The following is a 16,393-nucleotide window of genomic DNA, read 5'->3' as shown; positions in this document are numbered from 1 at the left end:
TTTTTTGCATAGGGATGAGTGAAATTCTATACAAGAAAACATAATTGCCTGAAGATTTGAAAATTCACTCAACATAAGTCTGTGGACTTGTTTTTAATTTAACTGCGTTACATATCTGTGTGTCTGGGGTCAGAGGTCTGTGTCACAGTTTGACCACTGAAGCATGAGCCACAGTAAACTCCGTCGATCAATAATTAGCAAACAACCCTCTCTATTCCTGGTGTGTCATTGGTTCAATCAGAGGGACACAAAAAGTTCCAAAAAGCCAATGAGAAAGTCATATGAAGGTTGATCCCACCGCAGTGTTCACAGTCTCACTCTCCACTGGGACAGAGCTCTTCACTGTCCGGTCGGATCTTTGTCTCTGGGTCTCCACCGTCTGACATCAGGATGTCCAGTTTAAAGGAGATATGCAGTGGGCTTCCCCTGGACCCTTTGCCTCCGAACAGGGGGCGAGATCCCAGTGTACCTCACGCTCCAATTCGGACCCCCAACCTGACTGCAGAAGAGGAGCGGGTGAGAACTAAAAATTATATTTTTTGCCCCTTCGTGTGTCAACTTTGTCAATACTTTGTGAATCAGTAGTCAAGGTAAATTGCTTTGTGTATTTTTTTGGGAGTAAGATTTTATTTTACTGCCTGGTGAACATTAGTTTTATCGAAACGGAACAGTCCACACTGTTGCTTTTTTATTATCCTTCTGAATTATTTACGATAATACGGCTGTACACTGACCAGCCACTACTGTACCTCTGTACAATCTGATATTATTTATCTCAGCCGAATCGAACTGATTTATATGGATAATACTTTTAAAAAATGTATATCTTTTTTTTAACTTGAGAGATTTAACTTCATGTTAAATTTGTAGGTTGTTGGTTGCAGGGTTGTTTGAGCTGGACTGCATTTTGTTTGATCTTTTCTAATAATCAACCCTTTCTTGTATGTTGATAGGGTTGCTGAATATTACAAAACTCTTGTAGTTCATTTAAATCCTCTCTGAAGATCGAAAAAAGAAAATGTTGTGACTGCATAAATGAAGGCCAGATTTGGTTTCACTAAGCATCAATATAAGAGTACGATGGGACTTATTAAAGGGTCAATGTCTAACGTGACTTCAGCCAACCAATCAGACCTCCACTATGTTATACTTCATATGTGTTCGAGGTGAGATAATAGTTGATATTATGCCATCGTGTGTGCTGAGTCAGATTGTATCACCGCTGTTGGCTCATGTTTCACCCTAAATATTGATTATTTCCAAAGGTCTTCAACCGAGGCTTTGGTCAATAATTGAGAGAGAGCTCCTCTGTTTACATAAGAAGATGAAACAGGAGTAAAACATATACTCATGTCTGTCCACTGTCTTTCAAACATTTCTTCACTTTGACCTACTCTGCCCATGCTTCCTCCCTCCAGCTGGCATTGAGAAATGCTCTGCGTTACTTCCCGCCCTCCCATCATTCAACGCTTGCTCCTGAATTTGCTCAGGAGCTGCGGCAGTATGGGCACATATACATGTACCGCTTCCGCCCCGTGCTACTTATGAGGTGAGGATCTTTGTATAGATGTCAGTGAAATATTTTTGTAGATGTGGTTGGAAAATCTGCCTTGTTTTGTTGTTTTTTTTACCTCTTTTAATTACAGTGTAATCACAAGTTTCATTCAACAAAACACTTTTCATTTTTTCAGTCAAATACAGCCTGTTGCTGCTGATGCACAGAGCATTCACATATGAACCAGACACGTTAACAAGTCAGCCTAAATAAACCTTCACAGGAATGACTAATTATGTTTTCATCATCTGTATAAGCAGACACATTGACGATATATTGTTGTTTCTACACTGAACTGCTCCTGTTTTTTTTTTTAAAAACCTGAAAATTACTCATGCCAGATCCATGTCGAGTTTTCAGAAAATCCTACTTCACTATTCTTTGTTAGATAAAGGGTATACTTTGTTTTCCCCATTTTTCCTTCTTGAAAAGGAAGGAGATATCCTATTGAACCCTGGCTCAATAACCAAAAAGATCTTTAATAACTGGGCTCAGAATTTCCGTTTTACACTTTTGTGGCCATTTGAACGACAGTGTGCAAGAAAGTAATTGAATAGGCTCCATTTAACATCTCGTTAGAGCCAAACTGCTGTACAACACACACTTAACACTTTACAGTACATTAGCTCCTTATGTAGTTCTATATAGTTTTTTTTTTTTTTTTGTACAACAATGATGTGGTTTGGCTTCCTCAGAGCTTACCCAATAAATGAGTACCCGTGCCGCACACGTCAAGCAGCCTCCATGATGCTCATGATCATGAACAACTTGGACCCAGTTGTCGCTCAGGTGATTTGTTTACACAACCTGCATTTCTGTAAAGTGGCAACACTGAACATGTTTTCACTTTTGTTTAACGTCTCCAAAACATTTCTCGATCCCTCAGTTTCCCCAAGAGCTTGTCACATATGGGGGGAATGGACAAGTGTTCAGCAACTGGGCTCAGGTAAGCCTCACACTCTCTACGATGAGGACCGTGCAGAGCCTGATTGGTTTGGTGCGAATGATTTGAGTTTGCTTGTGATCGTGTGACCGCAGTTCCTCCTGGTGATGCATTACCTGAGTGAGATGACAGAGGAACAAACCCTGGTCATGTACAGTGGTCATCCCATGGGCTTGTTCCCCAGCCTGCCTTCGTCCCCTCGGGCCATCATCACCAACGGCATGGTAACATCAATGTACACGTCTGCTTCAGAGACGTGATGCCTGCATATAGTCACGCTTTCCTCCTTTGCTCCGCTCAGGTTATTCCAAATTACTCCTCCAGAGATCAGTATGAAAAGATGTTCGCTCTTGGTGTGTCCATGTAAGTTTTCAAGGTGCTTCTTGTCGTTCACTTATACTTTTTGGCTACAGGAAAATGTATTCATTCGGATGTACCCTCTGTTCGTGAGGTATGACGTGTAATCTGTGCTTTTTATTATAGGTACGGTCAAATGACAGCAGGAAGCTACTGCTACATTGGGCCTCAAGGGATTGTTCATGGCACTATGGTTTGTAAAAAAACAAGTAAATCAATTTGAAAACCGATTATTTCCAGCACTGTGATATGACTTCATTTGTTAAGTATTGGTTTGGTATCACACCTTACAAAAAGTCATAACTTTATAAAGCACAAAGAAAAAATTAAGTTTCTTTCAAAAAATAATAATTTCATTTGGAATTTCCACACCTGCAGACTGCAGTGTCTTATAATCCATGTTTGTTTTGCTGTGTAGCTGACCGTACTGAATGCTGGTCGGAGGTATCTGGGCTCTGACGACTTGTCGGGTCGTGTGTTCGTGACCTCTGGCCTCGGAGGCATGAGTGGAGCTCAGGCTAAAGCTGCCGTCATCGCTGGCTGCATTGGCGTGATCGCAGAGGTCAGATGATTTCCTGTCATTTCCCATCAGCACTCACCGCCGACTGAGCAAAAATTGAGGAAGTCCTGTATGTCCATGTGACCGTGTGCATTTGATTTGTGTGTAGGTGGATAAGGCTCCACTGAGAAAGAGACATGAGCAGGGCTGGCTGATGGAGGTCACCAGCAACATAGAGCAATGCATCAAACGAATCAGGTAACAGAGCAAAGAATACAAAGGACGATAAACGAGTCCTTTAAGTATCTTTCTGCCTCTGTGTCATTTCGTCCCTAAAATACAGAATCCCATGACCCCCAATGAATCATGTCAGTATTCAGCTTCAGGGAATGTCTTCAAGTTCCAGCAGAATTCTATTCAATTCAAAGGAAAGAACAGATAGAGATCCTGCCTGCTGAGAAATTCTGTAATTATCTCTCTGTGTGTTACAGAGAAGCTAAACGCTCCAAGACTCCTCTCAGCCTGGGTTACCATGGCAACATAGTGGACCTGTGGTGAGTAAAAACCTGCAGGTACACTGATGCAAACCAAGTCTGCCGCTCGAGTGAATGAATCACCTTTTAAAATCTTTCCACACTTTCCTCCTGCTCCATTAAGGGAGAGGCTCCTGCTAGAGTTTGAGAGGACAGGAGAGCTCCTGGTGGATCTGGGATCAGACCAGACCTCCCTTCACAATCCCTACAATGGAGGCTACTATCCAGTCCAGATCAGCTTCCGCCAGGCCAACCAGCTCATGACGACTGATCCTGACCGCTTCAAAACCATTGTCCAACAAAGGTTCAATTCATCTCGGAGTGAAGATCTGTACATCTGCAATGCACTCATCTATTAGGCTAAAAATAACATGTTCTGTATTCTTTAACAGTCTCAAAAGACACGTAATGGCCATCAACAAGTTGTCTGACGCGGGCATGTTCTTCTGGGACTATGGTAACGCCTTTCTCTTGGAGGCAAAGAGAGCTGGTGAGTAACACACACACGCACACAGTGTTGTTATTTGGTGAGCAACATAAAGGAAAATATACATGTTTTTCTTTGTACAGGTGCAGAGGTTGAAAAAGCCGGGGGAGGAGCAACAGAATTCCGTTACCCTTCTTATGTCCAACACATTATGGGGTAACATAGTCACTTCTTCTCAGCCAAGCTTTGATCAGGCAAAAGAGCTGGATTTAGAGACAATATAAGTCTCACAAAAGTTCCTCTACAGTTTTTTATTGCTTGTTCAGTTCATTTTCTTATTTTCGTCTCTAACAGAGATATTTTTTCGCTTGGTTTTGGGCCATTCCGGTGGGTGTGCACATCTGGTGACCCCCAAGATCTCGCTGTCACTGACGACATCGCTGCCACCGTCCTTGAGGAAATCAGTGCCCTTGTGTCTGATCGCATCAAACAGCAGTACAACGATAACATCCTCTGGATCAGACAGGCTGGAAAACACAAAATGGTTATAATCTCTCAGATTTTAAAAAAAAAAACTAAACAACAACAAAAAAGACATAGGTAAAACTGATCTTCACCACTTCATTTTCTTTAATTAGGTTGTGGGATCACAGGCCAGAATCCTGTACTCAGACCAGAACGGACGAGTACGCATTGCATTAGCGATCAACCAGGCCATTGCTGATGGAAGAGTTTCAGTAAGGGGACACAAGATTATTTGACATGTTCTGATCTGGGCAGGATTGGAGGTCTTCAGCAGAGTCACGGTGGTATCTTTGGTTGCTTCTCTTGAACAGGCACCGGTGGTCATTAGCAGAGACCATCATGATGTTAGCGGCACAGACAGCCCCTTCAGAGAGACCTCGAATGTGTACGATGGTTCGGCCTTCTGTGCAGGTACCTGACATACACAATGAATCTAGCTCGTGCTAAGCTTGAAGTAAAATATGAGTTTTAATGTACGAAATCTGGAGAACATGTGGCAGATACTGTCTCATGGATGAACTGCCTGACTTATACGATCTATGCTGAATCTCTACCCAAACAGATATGATTTATGTTTATAGGCTTTTACACACATTTACGTTGTTGGTTACATGCTGCCTTTTTCCCACCACCGTGGAAGAAAAGACATTATATCTGTGGAGTTATATAAAGGGAGTTATAGCTCACGGCCTCTCTTTGTTGCAGATATGGCCGTGCAGAACTTTGTTGGTGATGCTTTCAGAGGTGCCACATGGGTCGCATTGCACAATGGTGGTGGCGTAGGCTGGTAGGTCTGACTCATCGAAAATAAATAGTAACCTACGTAAATGACTATTTATATTCATCAAAGCCATATTCTTCCTGTATTAGTATTTGGTAAATGTGTATGCCTTCATCTAAAATCCAGGGGTGAGGTTATGAATGGAGGCTTTGGCCTGATGCTGGACGGCTCAGAGGACGCTGCGAAACGCGCCAGTCTGATGCTCAACTGGGACGTCTCCAATGGGGTGAGAGGACAACAGCAGGAGCAGTTTGACAACCTCAAATAAAAGTCCAAGCCTGCTTGGATTGCAGATGGTAGTTAACGTATTATACTGTGTGTTTCTGTGTGTTACAGGTGGCTCGCCGCTGCTGGTCCGGAAACTGCAACGCCTATGATACCATCCAACACACCATGGAGGAGAACCGGCAGCTGCGTGTCACCATGCCTTTTCCTGTGCAGGACGAACATGTGCTGGACCGTGCCCTGCAGGGCTAACAGACACTCAGTCACCAACTACTTATAGCTGCATAACAAAAGAAACCAGTAACACTTATCATGTTGATCCGTCTTTATGAGCACGTTATCCACCCGTTCAAATCATGTACGGGAAACAAATAGGAATGACTAATAATTAAAAGGCTCCCACTCATTCGTCATGACAGGCTGGATTTCTGCATAATAATTTACCTGTAAAAAAACTATCAGGGTCTGCTGGGAAAACAGAGAATTCAAAGTAAACTACAGCATTGGCTTTTTCAACAAGAATGTTTTCTCTATGTTTTGTGTTGAAAATTAACTGCAAACTTTTACAAAGTCAAGATGGGCTATATTTGTGTGTCATTTTGATTTGAAAATGTATCAATCACGCCGTCAATGACTGAATAATCAAAAGGAAATTAATTGAAGATGAAGGTGTAGGGTTTAGCTGTACACTTTGTAAATAATGGGTTATTGTGACAACTCTGATCTCTAGAAATGGATCAATAATATGAAGGCAAGAATGCAGTTAGAGTTATTGAAGTTTCTCTGGGCTCATAACTCTTTATGCTCATGAACATCTCTGTGTAGCTGTTGTCTTTCTGTCCTGCTCCCTTTGCCATCTTCGGTAATAGCCAAAGCTTTTTTCCCCCTCTCCATTGTACCTTTAAAAATGAGCTTACCTGTATATCACAAGCTTCCCATGGGTAAATGATTCCTATACTCACGTAAGCTAATGCAGTGGAGCACAACATCAGCAGCAGTTCACTCTCAACTGAAGTAACTCCAACTGAACTTAAAGAGTGAATGCAGGAGTTACAAGCAACTCCGGTACTTGTTGAAGTGACTGAAGCAGTAACTCAATAACTTGCTCTGCATATGACCAAACTCATGTTTGGGCTACTTTTAGTTAAATATGATTTGTGGTTTGTTGTCTAACTTACAGGGGTGCTGAAAATCCATCATTTCAATAAGTCATGTAAGAGTTATACCGATCCAGAGAGTTGGAAACCTGCATTGTGGAGATTTGGTGCTCAATAAAGGGGGAAATGCCGTCTGTGCAGAGTTGTGTAGAACATTAGTTTGTGATCTGGTCATTCAGAGGAGCTCAAGAATGACCTACAGCAGGAGGTGATCATAAACAGACACTACCCCCTCTTAAGAGCCAATTACAGCCCAGCTGAAGAACTGTTCTTCAAGCCCAGGCTGGCTCTGTCCTCTGTCCTCTCAGTGCACTATTACACACACTTTCCCCCCCCACTTTTATTATTTAAAAACAAATATTGATGACCATTCATTGCTCTGAGAGTTATTGCCGCGAAGAAGTGAAACTGAGCTGTCACAGAAAAAAACAGCAACAAAGAAACAAAATACGATTAAAAATACAATAAACTAACCTTGAATCTAATTTACACTATTTTATGCTTTTTATTCGAAATGTATTTGTGAGTTTCACACCTCCTCATTGTTCCTAGTCCTTTTTTTTTTTCCATCTGGTGGCTCCTTGGCTTGCATCTTGTTCCTTTAAGAAAACTGTGAATGGTGAACTTGAGCCTCTCCGCGCTGACGTAGCGGCCCGGAGAGGCTGATGTGCGCCGCAGGAAGAGGCAGATGACGGGGATGGGTTCCAGCCGCCAGACGGGGGGCGGGGGCGATCGCATTTGACGTTAGCGCTTTTTCATTCATTTTTAGTTGTATGTGTGTGTTTTGTCTCCAGGCAGTGTGCTGTTGAAACCTGTTAACCGCCTCAGCCGATGCGAGGGGTGCGCGTTTCCAGACCTCCGCCCTCCTCTTGCGCACCGAACAGGCGGGGGGAGGGGGGGGTGGGGGGGGATATATGTTGCCCTCCTCTTTTTTTTTTTTTTCCTTTCCCTTTTCTCCTTCCCTCTACAGTGTGAACTGTGGGTCACCATGTTCTACTGGGAAGTGCAAAAGTCCTGTGAGAATACACGTGCGTGCTGAAATGCGCCTGGATATTTTCTGCGGCAGAAGCTGAAGACATCTCGTCTGCACTTTTTGGAGGAAAATGCATCATAACCAGGAGGAGCAGGCGGCGAACGCGTCCACCGCGCGCCACAGTGACTCCCACAGCCCGGGCAGCAGCGGCAGCCTGGACGGTGAGGGGGGGACCGCAGACCCCCAGACACCTGCCTTCTCTCAACTGGACTTCAAGAGGCACGCAGTGACAGAGGACTATAAAGTAACCTCGCAGGTCCTTGGCCTCGGCATCAATGGCAAAGTGCTGGAGTGTTATTGCAAGAAAACAGGCGAGAAATGCGCCCTCAAGGTTTGTTTTGCGTGCCTCTCTTCTGCTTTACCTCCCTGGTCATATATGGGACCTGGAACTAATGAGAGCGTTCATCAATTATTCATTTGCACTGTTCAATGGGGTCTTACTTTGCAAAGCAGAAATCAGATCACCATTCATGCAGGGTTCATATTTATTTTTAGGTGTCTTGTACAGCACTCGTGACAGATTTGTGTGATCATATCAGACAGCTAAAAAACAAAAATGGCTGGTTGGAGAAGTAATTTGAAAGCAAATCCACTTACTGAGTTCAGTAGAGTAGATGTGCTGTCTGGGAAGCTTTCAGTTCCTCTCTCTCTCTCTTACTCTCTCTCTGTCTCTCTCTCTCTAATTGTTGTGTGGACAATGGTGTGCTCTGTTATACTTTGCATAATCAACTGTGCCTCTGACATTTCAGCGAAGCAAAAACACATCTATGTCTTTTCACTCGTACTCAACAACATTCAGCTCACAATGTCTTTTTGTGAGACAGACAGATGTGTTGAGTAAATAAACCGCTGGCTTTAGGGTTGCAATAAAAGCCTCACAAACCGGACGAGCAGTCCAAAGAGCACCTGAGCATGTTTACTTCTTAAAGTCTTTGGAGGTAAGCCATATCCGCAGTTATAATGAGATGTTAAAAGCTAAGTCTGTCAGTGAGCAGTTTACTGTGGGTGAAAAGTCACATTTGGCTTTGGAGGTAGTTTACTTATTGTCTACGATCATGAATGGACCATCTTCTGCCTTGAGCTGCTTTTACAAATTTATTTTGAATCAGGATTGAAACGCCATGAAAGACAGAATGCCCCCAGCCTCTGTCTGCTATAATGCAGACAGTTTTATGTTCTGTAATGCAATGTTATCAGTCCAGTTGTTATGTTTCCAATATTGCTTCTGAGGAAGACTTTTTACCCCCATTGGCATCTGATGTTTCACAGCCACTGCTGCCAACACACTAAATCAGGAGCCTCTAAAATATAAGCATTGGGCAATTTCTCAGGTAAAATGTCCGATTATAGTTTTTGACATGTACAAATCAAATTTTCTAAAACCTCAAAACAGAAAAGGGCCCTTATTGTGATATCTGGTTCGGCACCAATCAGGTCCTGGATCTCAGGTTGGAAGCTTTGCTCTAATCAATAAATGAAAAAATCTTATCAGTTACATTGATCAAACATCATTGTGTTTACATCTAGGTATATAATCAAATTAAGAAATGGCCTGAAAGAATTTTCAGATTTGTACTGCTTTGATAACAGATCCTCAGTGATACTCCGAAAGCCAGACGAGAGGTCGACTTGCACTGGCGAGTGTCTGGAGGTCCCCACATCGTACGAATACTCAGCCTGTATGAGAACCTTCATCAGGGGAAGAAATGTCTACTTATTGTAATGGAATGGTAAGAAACACTCCATGTAAGGGATTTTTTTGTTAAGATCCACAGCAACATGTACACAAGTGTACACTCAGAGGAGATTATAATATAAATGCATGAAAGTCATTGTTATCTGCAGGAATACGTGTGGAGAAATATCAAATCAGTTCTCATTCAGCGACAAAGGGAGAACCATCGTAAAGATATAAGGTGTTGGATGTACATGTTGCTTTGAGTCGTATTTGGTGGAAGAGGACTCATAACTGAATTGATGCATTTCGTCTGTTGTATTTCAGTTTTGTGTTATTTGTAACTACGTAACAAAATAAAGTGAAACAACATTAACCTGGATGCAACCGAAGCTATTTGTTTTAATGGCGCAAAACCAAGTGAATTGATTTCCCATAGGGTTTGTGCTGTACTCTGAGCAGTACTTAGGCACAAAGACTTGCTTTGTTTTGGGGCCATGATTGCCATGTTTGGCAGAGGTGTCTATACTGCCCCTATCTCTTTGTTTATCTTGTCCCAGCATGGAGGGAGGGGAGCTCTTCCGCCGCATCCAGGCCCGGGGGGATCAGGCCTTCACAGAGAGAGGTGGGTGACGTCTCGCCTTCAAGAGTTTGAATGTGTTATATTCTGTACTGCGCGCCGCGCCTACACAGCTATGTCATGTGTGTCCATCAGAGGTGTCTGAGATCATGCATGATATTGGCACAGCCATAGACTTCCTCCATCGCATGGACATTGCTCACAGAGATGTAAAGGTATGGCTGCTTCAGTTTACATGTTGGAAGAATGCCGGGGAGATTCTTTTTTTTTAACTGTGTCACTTCTACAAAGAATGACTCAATTCCTGTTCCCTTTCTTGTTCTGATTCACACTCCAGCCAGAAAACCTGCTGTACACCACCAAGGAGACGAACGCCACACTAAAACTGACAGACTTCGGCTTTGCTAAAGAGACCAAACTCCACAAATGCCTTGAAACCCCCTGTTACACCCCATATTATGTTGGTGAGGATTTGCATAATAAGAAGACTAATGTTATAATAGCCATGGTTTCTTGCATGTGGGAACTGTCCTTCACTTGTGTATTGTCAGTGTTGTCAACTGACTGGCTGCTTTGTCAATTTGTTTGTCATTCTCCGTGTTATTGTCTGTTTTTTCTTTGTGTCTGTTTGTCCGTTCAGCGCCAGAAGTGCTCGGTCCCGAGAAATATGACAAATCATGTGATATGTGGTCTTTGGGAGTAATAATGTATATTCTGTGAGTATCATGTGCGTCTCTGCCTTAATGAAGTAATTGTAAATACTGATATGCTGTATTTTGATCAAACCTCTCCTCTCCTCTCCTCTGCAGGCTGTGTGGGTTTCCCCCTTTCTACTCAAACACAGGTCAGGCCATCTCTCCCGGGATGAAACAGAGGATCAGGTTGGGCCAATATGAGTTTCCCAATCCTGAGTGGGCCGATGTTTCTGAGGAAGGTCAGACTTTGGAGTTGTATATAGTAAAGGGAAAAGATCGCATGTTAACAAATTGTGGACAATTTGTGAATTGCTGTGAAACCGTATAGAAACAATGAGGGTTTGTTGTAATTTGAAACACCACCACTAGATGTCGCCTGAAATTGGCACACTGATCCATTAACATCAATTTAATATGGAACCATTATTAAAATCTATCAAAAAATGCATCACATTACCTTTAAACACAGTTGTATAAAGAATGAAACTTTTATTAGGGACATATTCAAGAATACTTGAATATGTACCTTATAAAAGGGACATATTCTGCTTATTTGACAAAATTCTAATTAGTAGAAATGAAACAAATATAACATATATTTTGTCTGATTTCATCATTGTACTTTTATTTTCAGTGTTTAGTATTCAATCTCAAAATCTAAAAAAAAAAAAAAGATTTCGGGGTGTATTTTTCTATTTTGTGGTCCAAATTTGCCATTTTGAGAGATTTGGTGGGTCATTTCATCCCTCTGCAGCCAAACAGCTCATCATTCAGTTACTGAAGACAGACCCCAGTGAGCGGATGACTATCGGACAGTTCATGAACCATCCTTGGATCAGTGTAAGTTGACGACTTAAGCCTTATAGCAGTCTACATGCTGTATGTGTCAGTCTGCTGTGTAATCGCGGATGCTCATGGTTTTATACCACAGCAGTCAATGGTGGTTCCTTCAACACCTCTGCACACATCTCGTGTTTTGACGGAGGACAAGGAGCTGTGGGACGATGTGAAGGTAAAGCCATCAAATTTTCCTTCTGTCTTTATTTGGAAGGGTTATTGAAAGTCAAGCTTCCTAAAGCATGAATCTTTCTTCACTAAAACAAATGTAATTATAATGTTGCACAAAATGTGTCACAATCATAGTTACCAAACTTATGACATCTACTGTATGTTGAATATTCAATACTCAAAGATCAAGCATCATTCCACAGTTAATTTGAAAATTTACATAACACAATAAATAACAGGATGTTTTACGATGCAAATTACATTTGTGTTACAGTTTGATTTTATCAAGAGATGTTTCATTGAATGACATCGAAACTTATGCTTGAGTATTTGATGATCTTCCTTTATATTAATATCTTCAACGAAATGACTTTATCAAAGTAGCCTCTTTGGATCTAATGGAAAAGTTGCATCCTTGCCTATGCATATAATATTGTGGGGGATTCGAGGATAGAGCTTATAAATGCTAGAAATATATCTGAAAGAGTGAAGTCCATCCTTGGATGAGTCTGTGAGACAATTGCAGACACTCAACTGGATTTCATTATGACATCAAACAACAGAGGCTGCCAAGGATGCAGCCAAGTGTCAGAAAAACACACTCTTTTAATCTTTTTATTCTCATAGTGTGGACACAAGATGGCAGCAAAGTTCAGATTTAGGACGCCAACACTGTTTCCTTTGCAGGAGGAAATGACCAGTGCTCTGGCTACTATGCGTGTGGACTACGACCAGGTGAAAATTAAAGACCTGGACACTTCCAACAACCCTCTGCTCAACAAGAGACGCAAGAGGCCCATGCCGGGAGGAGCTGAAGGAGCCGAGGAGGCCGACAGAGGGGAAAGGTGGAAGAGTGGTGTGTAATAGTCGCAAAGAAGCTGCATTTTCTGGACAGCATGGGAAAACGTATTCTAAAAAGCTTAAGCAAGCAATATTTTCCCATTTACATATCACTTATGGTGTTGTACTTGTTGTTTGTGTCACGTCACTCAACAATTTTTAAATGAAATTATTTAGTTGTTTTTTTTAAATGTTTTATAACTGTATCACTTTAAATGTTCAAAGTGTAAAAATCAGCTGACCCTCAGCAAACTGTCCAACAATATGTTGAGGAGGAAGCCGGACAGTATTGTAGTAATGTGCACACTCTGGTTAAATTCTGGGCCTTTCTGTGTAGGCTTTGCATGTTCCCCTTGTGCATGCATGGGTTTCCTACAGATACTCCAGCTCCCTCCTATGATCCAGACGTGCATCCTAGCTGAGGTAGTGACCCCAAATTGATTGTGTGTCGCCAATCGTAAATTGCAATCGGCTTCAGCTCCTTGAATTGAGCGAGTATTGAAGATGGCTGGAGTTCCATAGATTCTGTGGTTGAAAATAAAACAAATACAATGCATTTTTCCATTGTTTTAGCAGACCTCAAGAGTGGAAAAAGTAGCATTTGTTGTTTACCTACATGAAAGTAAAATGTGTCGTTATATTCCTCTAAAGCACGACAAGGATTGTACCTCAAGAAGTGATGATGAAGTTATTCACCTTTTATGGAGAACTTGTTCCAATGTACTTTTCAACCACTCAGTATGTTATGACTGTTTTTTCCTTAATAGTTGTGTCATTGAAGATAATAGTGGTAGTATAGTGTGATATACTGTACCCTGTCTGATCTATTTACACTTTGTCATTCATATACAGTATATATATATATATATATATATATATATATATATATATATATATATATATATATATATATATATATATATATATGTATATGGTAGGCCAAATATTTCCATTCTGCCTTTTAAGGTTTTATGACCAACTCTTCATTTGTTTACCAGAAGCCACAGTGCCTGCGTCGTGTTCATGAATTTGCATGATTCTGTTCCTCACTGGAAATGCAGCTTGTCAACAGCTACAAACAGCACTCAAGTGTTGCAGAGCAGCTTCGGGGGAAAGATAAAGACAGTTAGGGTGAAGGGGGAAACAAGGACGATTATGATGGCATTTCAGATTTCAGATTATGAAGGGTCTCTTGTTGATTTGTCAAAAAAGTGTACTCTTCCAGTCTGCTTGAATTTCAGTTCAATTCACAACTGTCATAAAATGTCGCGAATATTTTTCTTTCAGGTCTTTGTGAAAATATAAACACATTTAAATCAGAGAAAAACTGTTTTGCGTATGTTTTAATCCTTCACATTAAATAAACATGGACTGAAAATGTACTATAAAATCACGCCAACCAAAGCTGAACTTGAGTTAAGACGGTATAAGATCATGTTGCTTTTCTGTGGGAACCTGAAGATCCAAATAATACCAATGTAGTGGTGATTAAAAAATTATTTTAAATCTTGAAACTCACACAAGAAATAAAGAAGTTATCTGAAACGTCATGGGGTACGCTCTGTGGGGAAGCATTGACTAAGAAAATCTCTGTTTTGAAATATCTTTATTTACAAATTAGAAAAGTATGTGTAGGTGAACTTCTGTCTCTGAAGTAAAAATAATGCTGATTCAAAACTCACTGGAGTAAAAGAATCCACACTTGAACTGTACACCCACTTTACACGTCTCCATGAATTTCAAATTCTCTCTATGCTGAAGCTGCAATGCTGTGATGAAGTTCAGAGAAGGTTTTAGTCATATTGAAAAGTTATCCATGGTGAGTGTCCAACCTGACTGTCTCGTGTCACATCAAAGATGAATCCACTACAATTTCCTGTGTCTACTGTATCACGGAGGAACTACAGATCATACTACTCAACCGACTCAAATCAACAGACAACGTTTGTTCCACTCGGATATACAAAAAAAGAGTGAGGGTGTGTCCTTCTACTACTGATGTCCTCAAAGTTTTAAAAGTGTGTACGAGCACCTGCACACACCTTGTGGCGTCTCCAACGCATAACTTCCTTCAATAACAATGAGGACTCTTATCTTTGTGGTTGTGCCTGTTTTTCTCCTTCTGTAACTCCTCCAGCTGTTTGTAGCCACTCCTGTCCTTCCCTCTCCTCTTTCGTCATCCTCACTTGAACTCAGGGTGGAAACAGGAAGTGCACATTCTGTTCAAATAAACAACTCACACTTTCCCTGCAGCCATGAGTGACCCTGAGGTTGTATCTTTGCACGTCATATGGTTTGAAGCTTGTTTTTATTTCAGTTTAAGGTAGATTTGCTACATATGAGTTTGAAAATGGGTAAAAGTTTTTCCTTTGTAGTTGAAGCTGACCATGGTCTAAATGACAACGAGCCTACATTTTTTACACTTTTGTTACTGTAAACACAGCCCAAAATGACAGAAGATCAAATAGTAAAGCCCACTGTAATTATTCATCTATCCTATTTAAACACTTCTATTTGTGAGCAAGGCATATGGGAAAGCAAACCATCACACAACACTGATTCTCAGTGGCTAGTGAACCTGAGAACTGATGACAGTAACCTTCCCGAGCAAGAACCAGTGAGCATCCCTGTGGCAGACATCCAAGATGTGAGTGTTTATGATTTTCTGTATCTGTGTTCCTGGACTGGTGACATATCCAGGGCACATCCAACTTTTTCCTACAGTTGACTGGGAAACAAACCATTTATCCAAATCAAAGTTGAATATATTGGTATGAACTTTTTGAATAGCCCTGCGGTCTAGTGGTTAGAACCTTTGCCTCACAATGAAAACATTGTGAGTTTGAGTCCCAGTGAGTCTGTGCTGAGTCTGTATGTTCAATAGCAGAATAGGAATAGCAAAAAGCCACCACCCCTGAGCCTGGTTCTACAAAGGTTAGAGAGACTTTTTCCATTCCACAGTCACTTATCCTTGCTCATGTGGATTTGTTAGGCTCTTCTCTGTGAAAAGCACCTATAAATGACCATGTTGTATTTGATGCTTTAATAAATTAAGTTGAATTGAATTGAAGAGTTGAATCCTCCAATGTACATGTGTGGGTTTCCAGTTTTCCACTCTTGCACAGTCTGAAAAGTTATTTGACGCTATTTTATGACTTAAATCGTATGGAAGTGTGAAGTGTGAATGTGACTTTTGGTGGTTGTCTGTCCCTCTGTTTCCCCCGTGATGGACAGGAGACGTGTTCAGGGTATACCCAGCCATCGTCCATTGATAACTGAAATTGGCTCCAGCACGCAGTGACCCTGGAGTGGATGAAGCTGTATGGAAACTAGTTGGGAGGATTGATTAATTTAAATATCAATCACATTTGTACAAATTCCTAGTAGTGACTTATAATCTTTTTTAATTACCAAAGTAGATGATTTGGGGTAAAATGTTTCAAAAATCTTTGGAAGGTGGGGGTGAACAAAAATGTGAGCGTACAATATAAGCACGCTGAGCGCGTGAGCGCGCTCACGGGCACGTGGTTGTGGGCGCGCCTCGCTGTGAGGGCGCGCGC

General features: G+C 41.4%; 2 protein-coding genes across 2 annotated transcripts; both read left to right on the top strand.

Annotated features, from left to right (window-relative positions):
* Positions 1-285: 285 nt before the first annotated feature.
* Positions 286-7,485, top strand: uroc1 (urocanate hydratase 1). The gene is made up of 19 exons (XM_080461541.1): positions 286-516; positions 1,419-1,549; positions 2,251-2,344; positions 2,442-2,501; positions 2,594-2,722; positions 2,800-2,861; positions 2,982-3,048; positions 3,274-3,417; positions 3,524-3,612; positions 3,846-3,908; positions 4,012-4,191; positions 4,280-4,377; positions 4,458-4,530; positions 4,669-4,858; positions 4,953-5,051; positions 5,151-5,250; positions 5,545-5,626; positions 5,747-5,846; positions 5,957-7,485. The coding sequence occupies exons 1-19, from the start codon at positions 391-393 to the stop codon at positions 6,095-6,097; spliced, it is 2,028 nt and encodes a 675-aa protein (XP_080317667.1). The 5' UTR covers positions 286-390; the 3' UTR covers positions 6,098-7,485.
* A 456-nt stretch (positions 7,486-7,941) lies between these two features.
* Positions 7,942-13,573, top strand: LOC308108524 (MAP kinase-activated protein kinase 2-like). Its single transcript, XM_080461549.1, has 10 exons — positions 7,942-8,366; positions 9,626-9,765; positions 10,271-10,335; positions 10,426-10,505; positions 10,628-10,754; positions 10,931-11,006; positions 11,100-11,224; positions 11,740-11,825; positions 11,917-11,997; positions 12,681-13,573. The coding sequence occupies exons 1-10, from the start codon at positions 8,106-8,108 to the stop codon at positions 12,855-12,857; spliced, it is 1,218 nt and encodes a 405-aa protein (XP_080317675.1). The 5' UTR covers positions 7,942-8,105; the 3' UTR covers positions 12,858-13,573.
* The last annotated feature ends 2,820 nt before the right edge of the window (positions 13,574-16,393 follow it).

The sequence above is a fragment of the Lipophrys pholis genome (genome assembly GCF_963383615.2).
Source record: "Lipophrys pholis genome assembly, chromosome: 4".
In the NCBI taxonomy this organism is placed as follows: domain Eukaryota; kingdom Metazoa; phylum Chordata; class Actinopteri; order Blenniiformes; family Blenniidae; genus Lipophrys; species Lipophrys pholis.
This window is presented reverse-complemented; position numbering and strand designations above follow the sequence as displayed.

Bases quoted from the DNA above. Each gene is read 5' to 3' on its own strand.
- LOC308108524 (XM_080461549.1), top strand. From the start codon at position 8,106: ATGCATCATAACCAGGAGGAGCAGGCGGCGAACGCGTCCACCGCGCGC. The intron at 9,766-10,270 runs GTAAGAAACACT...ATCTTGTCCCAG, and splicing joins CTACTTATTGTAATGGAATG to CATGGAGGGAGGGGAGCTCT. The intron at 10,336-10,425 runs GTGGGTGACGTC...TGTGTCCATCAG, and splicing joins TCAGGCCTTCACAGAGAGAG to AGGTGTCTGAGATCATGCAT.
- uroc1 (XM_080461541.1), top strand. From the start codon at position 391: ATGTCCAGTTTAAAGGAGATATGCAGTGGGCTTCCCCTGGACCCTTTG. The intron at 4,859-4,952 runs GTTATAATCTCT...TTCTTTAATTAG, and splicing joins AGGCTGGAAAACACAAAATG to GTTGTGGGATCACAGGCCAG. The intron at 5,052-5,150 runs GTAAGGGGACAC...TCTCTTGAACAG, and splicing joins TTGCTGATGGAAGAGTTTCA to GCACCGGTGGTCATTAGCAG.